Raw genomic sequence first — 19,613 nt, 5'->3', positions numbered from 1 at the left:
TGACTAGACCAGGCTAGTCTGACTAGACCAAGCTAGTCTGACTGGCTGCTGATGAGACTCAGCATTTATCCTCTAGGAGTGGTGGTCAGAGCTGTGGATATGCGTGGCTCTTTGTGATCCGACCACAGGAGAGCCACGCATATCCACAGCTCCGATAACGACTCCTAGAGGATAAATGCTGAGTCTCATCAGCAGCCAGTCAGACCAGCCTGGTCTAGTCAGACCAGCTTGGTCTAGTCAGACCAGCCTGGTCTAGTCAGACTATCTTGGTCTAGTCACGAGCTGAGGGAGCCTCTTGGATGAGAGGCGAAACGTCTTCCCGGATATACACCAAGTCCAGTTGCACTTGATTCAACCCCTTTGGATATTCCAGAAGCCATTTTCTCTCATTCTTACCCCCCCGCACACACACACACACCTATTTCTCTCTAACTCCCCCCCCCCACACACACACCTATTTCTCTCTAACTCCCCCCCACACACACACTTCTCTGTAACTCCCTCCCTCACACACAAGCACACACACACGCACATACACACGCACATACACATGTACACTTCTCTCTAACGCCCTCCCTCACACACAAACACACACACACATTTCTCTCTAACTCCCTCCCTCACACACAAACACACAAACACACACACACATTTCTCTCTAACTCCCTCCCTCACACACACACACACACACGCACACACACACACATTTCTCTCTAACTCCCTCCCTCACACACAAACACACAAACACACAAACACACACACACATTTCTCTCTAACGCCCTCCCTCACACACACACACACACACGCACACACACACACATTTCTCTTTAACTCCCTCCCTCACACACACACACACACACACACACACACACACACACACACACACACACACAAACACATTTCTCTTTAACGCCCTCACACACACACACACACACACACGCACACACATTTCTCTTTAACTCCCTCCTTCACACACACACACACCCACACTTTTCTCTTTAACTCCCTCCCTCACACACACACACACACCCACACTTTTCTCTTTAACTCCCTCCCTCACACACACACACACACCCACACTTTTCTCTCTAACTCCCTCCCTCACACACACGCACACACACACACTCACGCACACACACAAACACGCACGCGTCCGTATTGCGGAGCGTCCGTCCGTGCATGTGCTATCTTATACCGGTGGCTTGGTCAGCATCTCCAGCCAGCCCCTTTCCATTATGATCTGTGTTGTTTACAGAAGAAATCACCAAATCACAATCAGCGGACTGACAAGTGAACCGGGGAAACATTATTCAAGGTCAATATATGGATATTAAACGACAATAATACAATAAGGGGAAATAAGGGGAGAATATTAAATGTATGAAAGTACTGCAGCGAATTCGGGGGGGGGGGCAACCACAGGAACTGCCGCGGCCGGGACGCGAACCCGTGTCTCCCGCGCCGCGGAGACGTCGCTAACCGCTCCACTAAAAGGGACCAGTCGTTGGCTGGCGGCCAACGTGTTTACTCATCCATGCACGTTACAGTACTTTCAGGGACAGTTAGGTTTATGTGTTGCTATAGACGTTTGTTCGTATCTAGTAGCCTGTAATGGCGCTTGACACACTGTAATTCGTCGCCATTATGATGTGCAGGGAAGGACGCTGCTTATGGGCGATGGTTTTGTAACCGAACTGCTTTCTCGCCCGGTGCGGGATTCGATACGAGGTGTACTGCGCCACAAGGCGACGTCACTAACCGCTCGACTAATGGGTCAGACTCGCTAGTCCAGTGGTTCTCAACCTTTTTGGGGTCCTGGACCCCCTGCGTATTTTTGATCTACCCTGAGGACCCCTCCACCTGGTCTTGGGGGAGGGGGGTTGCAATTTGATAGAAACAGTAGAAACTGCATTTTAAATTGCATTATAGCATTTATTCACTCTTTGGGGTAAAAGTAAGAGCTTTCAGTTGTAACTTAGATATAGTTAACACAACAGAATATGTATTCAGTAACTTTCAGATATATGTAACAACACAGAATATGTATTCAGTAACTTTCAGATATATGTAACAAAACAGAATATGTATTCAGTAACTTTCAGATATATGTAACAAAACAGAATATGTATTCAGTAACTTTCAGATATATGTAACAAAACAGAATATGTATTCAGTAACTTTCAGATATATGTAACAAAACAGAATATGTATTCAGTAACTTTCAGATATATGTAACAAAACAGAATATGTATTCAGTAACTTTCAGATATATGTAACAAAACAGAATATGTATTCAGTAACTTTCAGATATATGTAACAAAACAGAATATGTATTCAGTAACTTTCAGATATATGTAACAAAACAGAATTCTTATACAGTAACTTTCAGATATATGTAACAAAACAGAATATGTATTCAGTAACTTTCAGATATATGTAACAACAGCATTTTTATGCAGTAACTTTTAACAATGCAAACGGGAGCGAGATCTCTTATTAAAATACAATAAATTACACTTGTGAAACAGATGTAATTAGAGAAAAAAGTCCTGTTACCCTTTATAGTTGAGGTAGATAAAGGTCTCAGTCACATTTGAGTAAAATAATCCTATTTCTATAAATGTCATAGGATCTTTTTTTTAAAGATATTTTATTTTCACGGACCCCTTGCAATTACACCACGGACCACTAGGGGTCCGCGGACCCCCGGTTGAGAAAGACTGCTCTAGTCGATCGGCCAGTGGGTCTTATTAGTAGTGCAACCGGTTATTTTCTTGCCCGGTGCGGGATTCGATGCGGGATGTACTGCACCACAAGGCGACATCACTAGCCGCTCGGCTAAAGGGTCAGACCCGTTAGCTAGGGGGCTAACGGGTCTTATTAGTAGTTTACAGTTTGATAACCATGCAGGGACCGACATTTGAAATGTAACGGACTGATAAAGCTGGTAAGCTGTTTTCCCAGCTTGATGGATGGAGCATAGCTCCGCTGCAGTCGCGGGTGTAAACTAGTGTAAACTACTAATAGCCGAGCGGTTAGTGACGTCACCTTGTGGTGCAGTACACCCCGTATCGAATCCCGCACCGGGCAAGAAAATAACCGGTTACACTAGGAACGTCTAAGTTCCCACCACACACGTGTGTCCCCCTAAACGCCCTCTCTGACCCCCCTCGGTAGGCTGCACACGTGCTGGCAGGTTGCAGGTGAGTGATTGCTTGGCCGCCGTCGCTCGTTTTGTTTTTCCAAACGCAGCTGAACAGCGCCCCCACTCGGTCAAGGAGGAGCACTGCAGCAACGCGGGCAGATGAGGCCCCCTGGCGGATGCGCGCGGAAAATCACGCTGGACGACAATTTGAAAAGTTAGACGTTACTGAATTTGAGAAAAAGTAAAGGATTTGATATCTAAATGTTTTATTTTTTGGGTGTTGGCTGTTCCCTAGGTTAAAACAGCTCTGTTTTAAGAGACACGTAACAGTGGAAGAGGACTCGTGGATGGCATTGGTGTGCAAAACAAACGAAAAATATAATAACATTAACACGACGAAATACGAAGTTGACAATACACAAACGGACCGCCAGTCGCCTTCTTCAGTAAGAGCAAACACGTGGCTGGCGCAACATCTGACGACGTCTACTTGGTGTCACTTTGGCTGTGACGTCGGCCTAAGTAGTTTCTCGTGCATTTGTCCACCATACTGAAATAATAATGTTTGTTTTTAATGCTGATGTTTTAATGATTATCCAGTTCAGGAGTGTAAAGAAGGGTAACGAGGGACTGTTTACCATCGATTAAGCATGTACGTGAGCAGGACTTGTCATAGAACTGCGTTTGGTGACGTCACCAGAGTGGCCACTTACAGGAAGTGACGTAAGTGTAGGGCGACGCGTGGGACAGGTCTTACAATTCTCGTCCAATAAAGGCGAGGGGCCAAGGGCAACAGCTTGGAGAGCCTTTTGTACGAGGTGGAAGAGGTGCTCAGTTCTCCACAGCGGGCCCCAGGAGGGGACAGGCCAGAGGTTTCTCCACCCATGCCGATGCTCTGTTAATGCAGTCTGAGAGCAAGTAACCCCCCTGACGAGTCTCAATGGATTGTGCAGAGGGATGCCCTTGTCGGGTGACTACGGAGGTTGTGGTCGTACAAGAGGGCTTTTCCTTGGTTCGACAGCAGAACCACAGGTGGGAGTGGCAAGGGGAGCATGCCTGCCTGGTTTGACGTCACAGCATTGTTTGACACCACCGGATGAACCCTTCAAGCAAGTGAAGCAAGACTTATCAGAAGAGCTGCTGAGTATGAAGACACAGAATGAACCATTCACCAAAAAGGTTGACATGCCCACCCAAGGTCAAGGATCCACTCTGGTGACGATGTTTAGGAGTATGGGTATCGAACCCTCACACATCTCACGGGGGCAAGGAGCACAACCAGTCGGGACCATGCACCCTCCGCCCTCCATTAAAACAGCATCAGAGTTTCCAGAATCTACAACATCCAATGTAGAACTGAAAGTGGAGGCAACCCTTGAGCCGATTGATAAGACCACTACAAAAGGAGCTCCTGTACCCACTGGCACGAACCACATCCCTATTTGCTGCAAAAATTAATGCTGTTTATCAATACCATGTTACGTTTACTCCAAATGTTGAATCAAAGGCATTGTGGTTTGGCACGATGAAGGATCACCGCTCCACCGCAGGGGAAGTACTGGCTTTTGATGGCTTAATGCTTTACCTGCCTATTAAGCTGCAAGAAACGGTCCTGAGAAGTGAGAGACGCATCAATGGCAAGGAAATCAAAATCAAAATCCAGATGGCGAAGATTCTGCCTCCCACTTCAGATCTTTGTATCCCCTTCTACAATGTGGTGCTGAAAAGGGTAATGGAGATTATGGGACTTGAGCTTGTGGGGCGGAATCATTTCAAGCCAGAAAATGCAGTCATTCTTGACAAACATTGTCTGCAGGTGTGGCCAGGCTATTCAACCTGTATCAAGCGCACTGATGGAGGCCTCTACTTGTCTGTGGATGTGACCAGTAAAGTGTTGCGAACTGACTCAGTCTTGGATGTAATGAAAGGGCTATACCAACAGAGAAGAGAGAACTTCCATGCTGTGTGCACCAAGGAGCTGACTGGCAGCGTTGTCATCACCTGCTACAACAACCGCAACTACCGTATCGATGACATTGAGGGGTGTAAGTCACCAAAAGACAGCTTCACAATGGCTGGTGGATCACAGAATACCTTTGTGTAGTACTATAGCAAAAATGATGGGATCACAATCAAGAAGAAAGACCAGCCCCTGCTTGTCCAGCGGCCGAAGGAAATGTCCAAGCCTGGAGGGAAGCAAATCTTTACAGGAGAGATCCTTATTGTCCCTGAGCTCTCCTTCATGACGGGTATACCTGAAAAAATGAAGAATGACTATCGTGTCATGAAGGATTTGACCGTGCACATTAACCTGAGTGCAGAACAGCACGTCCACTCCATAAAGCAACTTTTGATGGACAGTAATACCAAACCTGAGATCCAGCTCGAGCTTTGCCGATGGGGACTAGAGATCAGCACAGACATCTTGATGACTCAAGGCCGAACTTTGCCACTGGAGACCATTTGGCTACGGTCAGCATCCTTTGTCACCAACGTTGATCTATCCTGGTCCAGGGAGATTTTCAAGGATGCTTCCATCAGTTGTAGCCCTTTGATTGTCTGAGCTATCTTCCATACACGCCACTGTACAGAGCAGGCTGAGGCGCTGGTGTCCTCTTTTAACAAGATAGCTGAGCCTGTGGGTATCCAAGTACAAAACCCCATCAAGGTGGCGCTGAGAGATGACTGCACTGAGATTTACATCAAGAGCATCCACTTTCAGCTCACTAGTGAGCCCAACATGCAGCTGGTCATGTGCATCATGGCAGGCAACAAGGATGATCTCTACAGGGCTATCAAGAGCCCGAGCCCCTCCCAGGTCATCAATGTCCAAACAATTTCTCAGCCCCAGAAATTAAGGACTATTTCCCAAAGGATCCTCTTGCAGTTAAACTGCAAATTAGGAGGGGAGTTATGGACCATTGATATCCCATTGAAACACCTGATGGCGATCGGTGTCGATGTCCACTATGAAGCCAGGAAGAAGAGTCAGTTTGTTATAGGCTTTGTTGCAAGTCTCAACAGCTCGTTGACTAGATGGTACTCCAGAGTAAATTTCCAGAGTGCTCATGCGGAGATCATCAATGGCTTCCAAGTGTGCCTGTTGGCCGCACTGCAGAAATACTACGAGGTTAACCACAGTCTACCAGAGAAGATTGTGGTGTACCGGGATGGTGTATCAGAGAGCCAGCTGAAGATAGTGGAGCTCTACGAGATACCGCAGCTGCTGAAATGTTTTCAGACCTTCCCCAACTCTGAGCCCAAGACGGTCTTCATTTTGGTGGGCCTGCCTCAGCGGAGGGTGTCTTGTGATAAAAGGCCGAAACACCCTGTGATGCTGAGGTACACAACTGATGATGTGTCCTGGTGGTGGCAATGTCACCTTGGCAGACATCTCCAGTTTGATCTCCACTGAATCTGTTGCAGTGCAAACACTAGGGATTTTAACAACCAGTCCTTTTTTGAATCCTGGCACCATCCTCTACTCATTGGCTAAACAATGCTGTGTCAATATGCCACCTGGAACTGTTTTGGATCACATTCTGACCCAAAGCCACTGGGTGGACTTCTACCTGGTGTCACATTACACTCGCCAGGGCTGTAGCCTTCCTACATGCTACATCTCAGTGTATAACACGACAAACCTTCAACCCGACCATTTGCAAAGACTGACCTTCAAGATGTGCCACTTGTACTGGAACTGGCCTGGCATGATTCGTGTTCCGGCACCATGCAATTACGCCCATAAACTGGCATTTCTTGCTGGCCAGCATTTGCATACTGAGCCAGCCATCGAACGTTCAGACAAGTTACACTTTCTGTGAAAGAGGCTCAGAAAATATAGCTTGTTAAAAATACAGAAATACAAATACAGAAAATGTAGCTTGTTAAGCTTACTTTTATGGCTGTTATTGAATTGTTTTTCTAACAGAAAACAAATTCTCATTCAATAAGTCTCAGTCTTATAGAAATGATATTTTAAACATTTTTGACCAACCAACAGTATCCAAATTGAGAACCAAATTCTTCAAATACACAATTCAACCCAAAACAAAAGAATTTCACTACAAAAGAATGAATGATTTCTATCCTTCTAGTGAATTTTTAAGAGTAAGATTTGGATTTGAGAATAATGAATGTGGTTTCTGTAATGGTGATACTGACACAACAGAGCATCTCTTTTCATGCCCACACACCCAATTGTTCTGGAAACAATTTATTGAATGGTTAAGTAGAAAAAAAACCAACAATGCATATTATAGATCATAATATTATTATTATTGGTGTGTAATTAGAAGATAAAACATAGGACCTCCTGCTGATCAGTGTTTTACTTGTTTTAGCCAATTTTTTTTATTCATAAGGCTAAATTTATTATGACTCCACCCATCTTCACGTGCTACTATAATGAATCTCAACTCTATATTAAGTCCCTCAAATTAATGAAATCAAAATGTGATCAAAATGTGCAAATAATCTGACCAACGTGATATCTTAAAAACTAACAATCGTTTAGTCAATCCTTATTTACAATGTAGTTATTTTGTTGTTATTTTACATTTGTTCAGCTTAATTGATTTATTTATGGCTATTCTATGTTTTATTCTGCTTAATTGGTTTATTTTATGCCTTTTTTGTATGGTTTGTGTACATGTTTTACATCTCTTGTGGTGTCTGCTCATTGTTTTCTAGAGGATGAAAAGTTTTCAATTGTAATGTTTGCCTTGTTGTTGTACATTTATCGTTTGAATGGAAAAACTTTCTCGTTCAATAACCAAGCCGAATTTCCTGCACTGTAAGGAATTTAAACAATATAGCACCATTTCATCCAATGTTAAAAACAAAAACAACAAAAAATAGCTATTGAGACCTTTAAGTTTTAAGTGAATATAATATGCTGCCTATAACACAAATTCTGGCATTGTAAAATGTCATCATTTTTTGTCTTTTATTTATTTTATTTTTCTATTGTCTATGTGTCTGTTTGTACCTCCGTATATGAACATGTCCTATAAAGAAGGGGGGCGAAAAAAAACCCCCTGCGTTATTATGGATCCCACTGCTTTTCTGGGCAAGACTAGGAAGACCCGCCCCTACTCTATCTCTGATTGGCTAACCCTATCCCTAACCCCACCCTAACCCTAACCTTAGCCAACCTAACCAACGGAGGCGACGAGTACTAGCCAACCGGAGGCAGAGTTCGCGGAAAACGGGTACGAGTACTGGCCAATCAGAGACAGAGGGCCCGGAAAAGCGGCGGGTTTCGTAGTAACGCCCGCAGTTCCGGTTAACGGCGTCACCGAATTGCGACGTGACGCAATCTGTATGCGACAACCTGTTTACGTCATGGCGTCGGTGGATTTGAGAGGTAGCGAAGAGGAATGGTCTTTTCTTTTCTTTCTTTTTTTATAGCTTGCTAGTTGAACGCGCTTGCGTATTTCTGTAGCTGTTAAATGACCCAAGGAGTGTATACGTATTTTTTTGAACATTACGTGATTAAATAAGATGAGTAAAGAGCTGCTAAGCACTCGGGGCGCGCGTACGAGTGTCTCCCGTCGGCTAGGTCTACTTGCTGCTCGGCTTTGTTCCGGATACTATAAACTATACTGACATGAACTATTTCATATCAGTATAGTTTTGTTCAAACCTCGGTGTCAAGTAAAAGTACGTTGGTCAGCTAGTTTGCTAAAGAGCACGACACAAGCCCACTTTCGATCAGATCAGACGTAGACGTGTCGGATGAACTGGGGGGAAGTTGGGTTACTTCTTACTTCACTAGTGAATTACCCGTTACTATGCTCTTACGTGCGTGCGCGCGCGCGCGCGTGCACGTGTTTTGCTGTTGTTGATTGTTGCCGGCGGGGGTCAGTAGGGGGGAGGGTCACAAAGCATACACTGGAGCTGCCAATGCCAAGTTCCTCATTGGTCACTGATAAATAACTTGCAGTTGATTTTGAAATCAGCTGCCCGAAAGGGCGAGGAGAGGGCATGTTGACACCACTGCACCTGATTTACTGAGGCAATCGGGGGGTGGGGGGGGGGCTGATAACTCACTCTTTTCCTACAGTCCACTGGAACCCAACACACTCGTTGCTCTAATTATTAATTAGGGAGAGAGATCCCTCCTCTGTTGCCCTCCCTGAGGTTTCTTCCTATTTTTTTTTATCCCTGTTAAAGGGGTTTTGGTAACACTTTAGTATGGGGAACATATTCTAAGTAAAAAAACGTAATTACCAGTGAATTAGTAATGATCAAGATGTCACTTTAGTATGGGGAACATATTCTATGTAACAAAAACTTAATTTAGAGTAATTTAACACTATGAACACTTGTAGTTTTGTGTTTTGTTATGTAAGAACAGACCATATTCATTAAGTGTTAGTAAGGGAGAATAACTCTTCTTGTGGTACTACCACCTTATAAAGGCCATACTAAGCAAAGCATATTGAGATGGTGCTACTAATAAGCAATAATTCTGAGGTTATAGAGGGAAAACTCATAGTTAATGGCTTACTGGTTGTATAATAAGGCCATGCAGAATAAGGCATTAATGAGTACGTAATAATTACCAATTAAGAGCCAATATGTTGCTAATTTGCATGCTAATAAGCACCTAATTAATGGTGACTATGTTCCCCATACTAAAGTGTTACCGGGGTTTTTTAAGGAGTTGTTCCTTATCCGATGAGAGGGTCTAAGGACAGGATGTTGTGTTGCTGTTAAGCCCACTGAGGCAGATTTGTAATTTGTGATATTGGGCTACACAAATACAATTGATTTGATTTGATTTTGATTAATTTTGATGACTCAGTGTGTCCTGAACTTTGTAATTCCAGACAACCTCCTGGGAATATCCTGGGTCGATAGCGGATGGGTGCCGATATTGAACCATGGCAATGTGCTGGACTATTTTTCCGAGCGAAGCAACCCATTCTATGACCGAACCTGCAATAACGAAGTGGTAAAGATGCAGCGTCTCACACTGGAGCACCTGAAGTAAGTTCAGCATTCGAGCGAGTTGCAGCTAAGTTTATCATGCACATACATGAAAATGTCACATCACATATTAAACATACAGAATACATTTGATAGGAGGAACTGTAATGGTTCAAAGGAAGACAGGACATCGTCAAAGTTAAATCAACATGGGGGCATTGAACTGAAATTAAATAACCAAATACAACAGTTAGTATTTATTTGCTTAGTGTCACATGTATAAACCACAAGCAAACTTGTCGTTTCTTCTCTTTTCAGCCAGATGATTGGAGTTGAATATATTCTTCTTCATGCTCAGGAGCCAATTCTATACATAATCCGTAAGCAACAGAGGCAGTCACCTTCACAAGGTAACTTGTAGACAAAAGCATCTGCTAAATGAATAAGTGTAAATGGTAACTGTATAGCAGATTAATGAGTCAATGGTGGCCTGTTGATTTTATTAATTTTCTTGTCAACTTGTGCCTTACGTGTTCTAATTCAGAAGTTTTACACTTCTGTAAGTTTAGTATCAAGAGCCTTTAAACTTATTTTATATGCATCTATATTATCCTCATTTAGTTTTTTTATTTGACAAGAAAATCACCTGTTGATGAAGATCTGCTTTTTGAGGGAGACCTGGCTGAGGAATGGCAGCACCAATAACCAACATCAAATGTCATACAAATAACATAAAAGCATTGTACAACTGGTTGTGATGGTTAAGAATGAACAAGATAAAACAGCGCATAAAATAGTTTGGTGCAGCTAAGACAGTTAAACCAGTGGTGAGGCAGGCTACAGCAGAGACGGGTCTTAACAGTGTAGTTTTTAATGATGATTTTGAGCTCTCCCTTAGTGTCCAGTTTTATAATTGTGTGTAATGTCTAAATTTCCCATGTGAACACTGGTCAATTCCCAGTACATACAAATTTGCCTGACAAATGAAACAGATTCTGATCCAGATTCTGATAATTGTGTGTTTAAAATGTGTTTAAGGTGATCAATGTGAGCAACTCCTCAAGAAAAAAAAATCCTCGTATGTGCAGTCCTATGTGGCTGATCAAATCAAAATCAGATTTTGGTACCGCTTCAAGTAACTGTGCCACTCAGTGCACCAAGGCAAACATACCACGCAGTCATTATGTCACTGCATCTGAATCAGACTTTTCTTGCATGTTCTCTCAGCCCTCTCCATCACATCTATCACCACTGGCTTAATGCAGCCAGAAAGTGGAAAGTCCTTCAAAATAACAAATTAAGAATAGACTTAAATCACCTTTTGTGAGTTTAATTATGTGTCCAGTTACCAATCATGCTCAATGCAGAGTATTGTCAGAATCAGTATTGCAACTTTGAGGTGAATGCCATTAATATCGGTAGCACAGAAAGAGAAAGATAAAAAGGTTGTCTGTATTGAGCAAAAGCAGACCAAAGTTGTGTGACGTCTTTCCTCGGTGGTTCTTGATGGTTGGGCCTCGACAACAAAAGGACTCACAAGGGTTCAGCACAATTTGACCTTTAAGGGCTGTGGTAATACCATATTTGGACAATATGTGACACCCTGTACGGCATTTTAGTATGTAGATCAGTTAGTATATTCTAACCAATATTTTTCTGCTCAAATTTGATTGTCTCATAAAGATTCAGCTATTCTCAAATGAACCTGAATTTGAACGGTTACAAAAATAGATTTCATAAATAATAAATGTAAAAGTTAGAAAGAATGACTTGACTAAGTACAAAAATACTTCGTTCCCAACAATCTGGGAATTAAACTGTCATATTAGTGCCGAAGGATATAAGTTAGCCTAACTAGACAGATGAACAAACTAGCATGTATTAGGTGCACAAATGTGTTAAAAGAGGATTATTAGGGTTGTGTTCCTTGCGTTATGTGATTCTCCCAGATTTATGCAACAGATTTTTAAAGCGATTCTGTCTTAAGTGGTTTTTCCTGGCTCTAATTTCTCTCAATCACCTCTATGTATACCTTTTCCCAATTATGTCTCTCAACATACCAGTGATACCCTTAGCTGACTACTACATCATAGCAGGAGTGGTGTATCAAGCTCCTGACTTGGGAACAGTTATTGGCTCCAGAGTGGTGAGGCTTTACTCTATGACCCATTGCGACATTGTAGGGATGAATGTTACACATGTCCTCAAAATCAGTTATCCTGCTATTGCATACATCAGTGTGTCTTAAAACCCGTCAATCATATACTCCCATCATTCATTTTACTGAGATGTGTGTACACATGTACTGTGTTTGCATCTGATGTGATACAAATTATATTGTACTTCTCTTAAAATTATTATAATACATGACCATATACAATAAGCTTTTACTATAAAACCTTGTCGACCTGTGTACAAACCCCTGATTTAACTAAATCCAGACTTACATTCATGCTATCTGAATCTGATTTTTGAGTGACCTCATTGACTACCTTAATTGCAGTGCCATGTTTGTGTTCTCAACTTAGGGTGTTCTACAATGTTTATTTTTTTTGCTGTTGTTTAGAAATTACAATGTATAGTAGGAACACGGGTTAGGCAAAAATAGGGAGATCTTTTAAGCACTGACTTTCCATTGACAGTGTGTGTTGACTTGTTGATTGGTTGTGTTTTGATGGATGTGAATCTCCCTCTCGTTCAGCTTTCTGCTGTCCATGGAATCCAGTCAGCGTTTGATGAGGCCATGTCCTATTGTCGCTACCACCCGTCCAAGGGATACTGGTGGCACTTCAAAGACCAGGAAGAAAGAGGTTTGTTTTTGGACTGAGTCACAAGTTCTTTGGCTCTAGTAAGGTATTACATCATTAGACAATACCGGTAACTGGCTTGCTGTCATTCACAGTTAAAAAAATTAAGCCCTTCTCATTTGCTTTTAACAGAAAAAACTAAGCCAAAGTCTAAGAAGAAGGAGGAGCCCAGTTCACTATTTCAGAGGCAGCGTGTTGACACACTTCTGTTGGACCTCAGGTCAAAGTTTCCCCCAACCTTTTATCAGGTGTGTGTTATGATGATGGATAAAGGTATTTAAATTGGATATTGCTGAGGTTTTCCTATGATTTCCACCCAAATAACCTTAATGTCATCTGATTTTCTGACATATTTTTTTTCCTTTTCTATTTCAGCCCAAGCCTGGCGAGAAACCTATTCCAGGTACAATCTTGGAAGTAGTTTGATCCCAAATTAAAGTCCTTACTTAAAATAATTAATTTCTAACCTGTTTCATTCAGCGGTCATCGCTGCTTATTTCTTTCTCTCGATAGTGAAGCAGACTTATTCTGTGTCCTGGGATAGGAATTATACTAACAAGCCTGCAGCTATTGATTCCTGTAAAACAAAATTGCCCTCAGTAGCAGAGATAACTGTAAGTGGATTTTAGTCAAGGTATTGTGAAAATGGAGGGCAAATATTGCTGCCAGGCTGTTGCTAAAATCCATAAGTCTCAATCAGCCAATCAGCTTTTATTAGTAGCATATTTTGTATGTATGGGTGAAGCTGGGTAAGACTCAAGTGCACGTTCCACCCTTGACTGCGTTTTCTTCCATTGCAGTTGAGGTAAAGAAGGAGCCTGAACCTCCCACAGAAACGGTGAAACAGGAAGAGAGGGAGCCCGCCACCAAGTCCTCGGCCCCGGCACCCCCGAGCAAAGCGCCCCCTGAGAAACGGGCGAGGCTACAGTGACGTACCCTCTCAACACAGTTCGGGAAGAAACGGTCATTAAACTCTGCTGCATGTAACAGTTGGGGAAGATGAGTATTTCTGTCCCCTCGTCCAGACTTTAAGAGAGCCGTCGACTGTTGCTCTTCGGATATGGTCTGCAGGATGCTTAAAACAAATCGCCCATCAGCTGCCTGTTTCCCAGCCAGAGCTACTTTTCCAATGAAACACTTGGACTTGTGTGCTTGATACTCTTGGTAACACGTTTTTCAAGTAGCTATTAAGGATTAACTACTTGATGTCTGTGCATATTTCAAGTCTTGGTGTAGAGAGCCCTTGGAGTTTATGATGTTGTGAAGGAGTTATTTGCTGATAAGCTGACGTCAGCTCCAGCTTCCAGATCACGTCACCATGAGGTAGTAACCTAAGATGTGTCATTAAGCAGACTTGCAATATCAAGAAGCTGTTCGGCTGTATTTCGTTGTGTAACTTACCACATAACCCTAAAATATTTATGGACTATTAACAGACCTGTTGTTCTTGTGTAAGAAACACGTGGGTTTTTTTTGGGTTTTTTTTTTACAGGAGATTTCCTCTTGTTTTTGTAGTTAAATTCAGTATTTGTTATACAGATTTGTCTGACATTCGGAATGTGCTTTTGCAATTCTGATGATTGTCCCCCCCCCCCTCCCGTATTTTTGAATAAAATCTCATCTAAAGTGCACGCGAAGTGGTTTGCATGACGCGCGATACGCGCCAGCTCGCGACACAGTCACGTATTCATCGTCTTGAGCCGTGTCGCCTTTCGTCGAGGCGAAGCGGAAGTCGGCGACGCGCCGCCGCCGCCGCCAGGGGTCGCCGTCGAGCCGCGTTTGCGCTCAATAAACGAGCGCCGCTAAAGCGGAGACCCGGGTAAGGCGGCTGCGCGCGCGCTCTCCCTCTCTCCCCCCGCGTGATACAGCGCGCTTCGAGTGTGCGTAGTTACGAGGCTTCCTCGGCAAACCACCAAGACGAGATGGAGGAAGAAGAACAGGGGCGTGTAAACAGTAGGTTGGACAGCCGACACACGAAGAAGAAGTCTCTCGCGGGGCGTGGTGGGATAGCGGGCTCCTCCGTGGAGGACTGAACAGTGCCCCCGGGGCTTGGCTTGGCTGGCTTGGGCTGGAGAGAAGATGGCTGCGGCGGGGCTTTTCGGGCCGACGTCTGACAACGGAAAACCGCTCGCCGCGCCGAGCGACGACTAAGCCGTCGTTGTCAACCCCGTTTTATTTCGTCGACTCTTGGGGGGGGTTTGAGACTCGAAGTGGGGGGGGGGAGGATACAGGATATGGGGTCGCAAACGCTCCAGATCCTGAGACAGGGGGTCTGGGCTTCGATCACGGGCGGGTGGTATTACGACCCCCACCAGAACACGTTCGTCAACGCTCTGCATCTCTACATCTGGCTCTTCCTGCTATGCTTCCCCTTCACGCTGTACATGGTGAGTGTTCTCGCTCTCTCCCCACCCCCACCCCCACCACCACGACCCGCGAGCGCCGATGACGACGCTAACCCCCGAGCCGGGGCGAAGTCCGGTGGGACCGCGCGCCTCGGTGGTCGGCGCGCGCCTTGGCTGTTCTCTTGGAAGGGATACAATGTGTCGTTCTCAGTCCTCAACGTATCCCGACCACCGAGGCGCGCGCCTGGCTGTTCTCTCGGAAGGGATACAATGTGTCGTTCTCAGTCCTCAACGTTTCTTGAGGACTGAGAACGACACATTGTATCCGACCACCGAGGCGCGCGCCTGGCTGTTCTCTCGGAAGGGATACAATGTGTCGTTCTCAGTCCTCGACACATTGTATCCCGACCACCGAGGCGCGCGCCTGGCTGTTCTCTCGGAAGGGATACAATGTGTCGTTCTCAGTCCTCAACGCGAAACGCTGCGAGGCTTCTCATCGTCCCCGTTAGCCCGCAATGCTGAGGTGACCGGACTGGAGCGATGGGTTTTCTCTCCTACAAGTGCACCAGATGGGATCCGGGGTGGGTGGGGGTGGTGGTGGTGGTGGTGGTGGGCGCTGTTTGGATTAAATAGACCGTATTTCAGCGTCGTCCTCGCGATAAAAGCCAGTTTGTATAGCAAGTCGTTACACCGCGGACCGATGGAACTGGCGTTGTTTGGAGGGCACTCCGTCTTCCCTTCCCCCCCATATCTAGCCTCCCCCACCCACCCACCCCCACCCCCGTCACTACTGATTTGTATTATCATCAGTTTTAACCGCTGGCTCCTTTATATACCACGTTAACAGTTTTATGTAACAAGGGTGTTACATAGTATCGAGCGCGGGGCACTTGCATGTGCCTTGACCCATTTGTTTTGCGCAAAGGGTCCGTCGCTATTCAGGGTCCCCTTCTTTTTTTTCTCTTTTAAAGGAATAAAACTGTTTTTGTTTTTGTTTTGTTTTTTTTACTTTGCCCCCCCCCCAACGGTAGCGACTTACAGCCTCGCCGTTCATCCGCCCAGAAACGACCGACGTTGCTTACACGTCCGCAGGCTGGTGGCTGACAATAAAAACTGTGTGTTTGTGTTAAAGACGTCGTCTGACGAACCCCCCCTCCCCTCCCCCTCGCCCCCCCCCCACAGGGTGTTTTTTTAAAAACCGTTTATTGAGACATCACCTCCTTCCTAAACGGTCGCGCGGACTTCCTTATTAAGAAGCCCACGCCGAGATCTCGGTTAGTGGTTTCCTTTCCGTCTATTCCTGGAGCCGAAGCTGAAGCTCATCTGTCATCTCCGGGGTTTATATTGAGCCACAGGTTGGAGTGGAGCCGCTGTCAGAGCAGATAAACAGCTGATAAAGGCAGAGGGGGAGGAGGGGGGGGTCTCGGGGTCCTTTATGAAGACCCTCCACCCTGCGGAACATCTCAGCCCGTCCTGAGTAAACGTTGCAAGTTTGACAGATGAACCTTGACTTGGTTAGAGGAAGGACTTCCCCAAGTGGTGCCACTTAGTGCTTTACAGACCAGAACTGTGCAGAACAGCAAGTCGCGTCTCTCAAATGGGCTTGGGGTTTATGCACTTGAGCCCGGCCAGCAAGGCCTCGTTGTGATCCATTTTAATCCTAGGCTCCTTCCTTGGGGGTATGTGTATGTTCGCCGGGCTGGCCTCGCTGCTGGCTGACCAGACATCTCACTCATTCATTCCTTTAAACACAGCCATTGTGTGCCAACAGCAGCCGCTTTGTTTGCCAAATAGTGCACTTGAGGAACACACACTGAAGCCCACCACCGCCCCGCCGTTGTTGGTCTTCGTGATGTCCTCACCCCAAAGCGCCAAAATCGGATCTAATCAGAGTCAGACTCGTGTTTATTGGCCATGTAGGTTTGCAAGACGTGGAATCGGACTCCGGCTTCGTGGCTCTCTCGGTGTACTTAACATAGAACGACAACGCTACAACACAACTATCGTCAGATGTATACGCAACGATTGACTTACACGGGCGAAATAAGAGGCGATGAAGTGCAACGGTGCAGAGAATCTATCAAGAGATGCTGAGCGGTGCTGATCCAAGTGTTTAAACATGCATTCCTGATTGTTTGTTTGTTTGTTTTTCTGATATCAGGCCCTGCCACCAACCATGGTGATCGTGGGAATCTACTGTGGCGTGATCGCCGCCATGTTTCTCCTGCTGAAGATGGTGAACTACCGCCTCCACCATGCCCTGGATGAGGGGGAGGTGGTGGAGCGCCGTGCCAAGACGGCCGAGAGCAGCAGAGGCGTCGCGGAGGGGCCCACCCACAGCGGCGTCACCCGCAGGCAGGACAGCAATGGCCCCGGGTGAGGTCACATGACCGGCCTGACCGTGGATGTGACAGTCAGAGCGATAGATAACGTGACAGAGATACGCGGCAGCCGACCAAAGGAGGTCCAGAGAGGACGAGGCAGAATGTAGTAGTACCGTAAGGCATACTTTAGAAAGGGTCCATACGTTATAATTCCTTTATTAAGGGTTAATTACCCATTTCTTATCGTCGTATAAACCTTATAATGCGTTAAAAAAGCCTGTTATGGGTGTCCAGGTAGTGCGGTGGTCTATTCTGTTGCCCACCAACACGGGGATCGCCTGTTCAAATCCCCTTGTTACCTCTGGCTGGCTGGTTTCACGTTTTCCCGAGAGAATGTATGTGGAGATGCTCTCATATTACCAAAAAATGTAGGCTCCCAACCTGGCAACCCGGCAAGTCTGTTTATTCATGCGTTATAACTACTTACTACTGATTTACAACACGTTTATTAAAGAGTTATTACCCATTTAAAAAGTAACCATCTGTAGACCCTTTGTAAAGTCTGCCTTGTTGTGAAGCGGTGCCGTATATCGCGCATTGGGCGGATGACCTCCTTCTTCCCGCTCAGTCGCCCGGCCACGTCTCGGATGGCGTCTCTTCGTAGATTCCGTCAGCGTGAGTCGAGTCATTTAAAGATGATCTAATCTGGACTCGTCTTGTCGGGGGCTAGGTTGAAGGTTTGCCCTTTGCGGCGGCGACATGTGGAAAGATAGGAGCCCGCTGCAGCAGAAAGTCGATATCGCTCCTTAGGGGCTTCCGGGTGATGCAGTCAAGGTTAGTCATGATGACAGGCCTGGTTCCCCCCCCCCCCCAAGAATTTTTTTTTTTTGTGGGCATTTTCTGTTTCATTAGATACTGTAGTGTAGAGGGACAGGAAAGAGCGAGGGGCTGAGAGCCGGATTCAAACCCAGGACGTGCCGTTAGCTCTGAGACCACATGGTACTAGTTTGAGCTAGTTGAACCTCCACCATGACCAGGTCCAATGTCTTTTTTCTTTTTCTTTCTTTCTTTCTTTTTTTTTTTACAAGCAGACCTCGTCCCGGTCTCGCTGAAATGAAAGCCTTATTCAGATCCCAGACTTTTTACTGCCCAGGCCCTGGAGAAGTGACTAATTTTCACATTCCAGAGGGAGCGCTTAGCGCGACGCTGAGAGAAGGGGAAAAGAAAAGCCAACGAGGAGGAATGAGTGGCCCCGACCACAGGGCCAACCGTTGCCCGCACATCTGGAGCGGCTTTCCAGGTTGTCGGAGTTCACGGCACGGCAGAAGCGGCCAGGTTGACTCGTACTGAAGCTTTTATCTGTTAGTTTGGTCCATAAAGAGCAATGGGGGGGGGGTTGTAGGACACATTAGAAAGCAGGGATACAACAGAGAAGACAATAAGGCCTGACCCGGCGTGAGAAGGGGCGTCAACACTCAGCGGCGATCACAGCAAGAGCGGTGCTGGTGCTAGAAGGTAGCGAGGCGGGGGATTTGGCATATTAGGGGGAAGGGGAATGGTCAGAAATTAATGTAGAAGAATGTTGTGTTTTTTTTGTTTGCCCCTGTGTCCAACACATTCTCTCCTCCCTCTGTAAAGCCGTATCCAGTTGCATATCTGCTGTGAGGTCTACTTTGGTTTGATTTGCTTTGACTGTTGGTTATGTGATTCCACTGTTCGTATTTTTTTGCCACATGGAACCGATTCTCGGGCAATCCCTGCCAAGCTGTTTGTTTCGACATACCAGCTGGTTAGAACAAGCACCGCTGGGCTAAATATAACTCGCATGAAGTCTGTATAGATCATTTTACTCCACTTTATGACCTCTTTATCGTTTTCTAACACACACACACGCACACGCCCTTAGCTCGTAAATCAAAGTATGTTATTGTCGTTATGTAGTTTAATCACGTAGCAAGTTGAGGACTTTGTTTTCCCTAAACGCACGGTAACAAGACGAGACATGAGGGGAAGCGACGTGGAACTGACCGTGTACATGGTCTGGAGAAAATGAATG

General features: G+C 45.4%; 2 protein-coding genes and 1 pseudogene across 2 annotated transcripts in view; all 3 read left to right on the top strand.

Moving 5' to 3' along the window:
* Positions 1 to 4,102: 4,102 nt before the first annotated feature.
* On the top strand, positions 4,103 to 6,969 carry LOC130126090 (piwi-like protein 2; annotated as a pseudogene).
* A 1,500-nt stretch (positions 6,970 to 8,469) lies between these two features.
* Positions 8,470 to 14,511, top strand: med6 (mediator complex subunit 6). Its single transcript, XM_056296481.1, has 8 exons — positions 8,470 to 8,513; positions 9,982 to 10,141; positions 10,400 to 10,491; positions 12,145 to 12,227; positions 12,783 to 12,891; positions 13,021 to 13,136; positions 13,264 to 13,291; positions 13,689 to 14,511. The coding sequence occupies exons 1-8, from the start codon at positions 8,471 to 8,473 to the stop codon at positions 13,817 to 13,819; spliced, it is 762 nt and encodes a 253-aa protein (XP_056152456.1). The 5' UTR covers position 8,470; the 3' UTR covers positions 13,820 to 14,511.
* A 611-nt stretch (positions 14,512 to 15,122) lies between these two features.
* The window catches only part of pcnx1 (pecanex 1), a 56,414-nt gene continuing 51,923 nt past the window's right edge, over positions 15,123 to 19,613 (top strand). Inside the window, exons 1-2 of the mRNA XM_056296485.1 lie at positions 15,123 to 15,275; positions 17,395 to 17,609. Coding sequence (XP_056152460.1) covers positions 15,123 to 15,275; positions 17,395 to 17,609 — 368 coding nt within the window. The remainder of the gene's footprint in view (positions 15,276 to 17,394; positions 17,610 to 19,613) is intronic.

This window comes from Lampris incognitus, chromosome 16 (assembly GCF_029633865.1).
Source record: "Lampris incognitus isolate fLamInc1 chromosome 16, fLamInc1.hap2, whole genome shotgun sequence".
In the NCBI taxonomy this organism is placed as follows: domain Eukaryota; kingdom Metazoa; phylum Chordata; class Actinopteri; order Lampriformes; family Lampridae; genus Lampris; species Lampris incognitus.
This window is presented reverse-complemented; position numbering and strand designations above follow the sequence as displayed.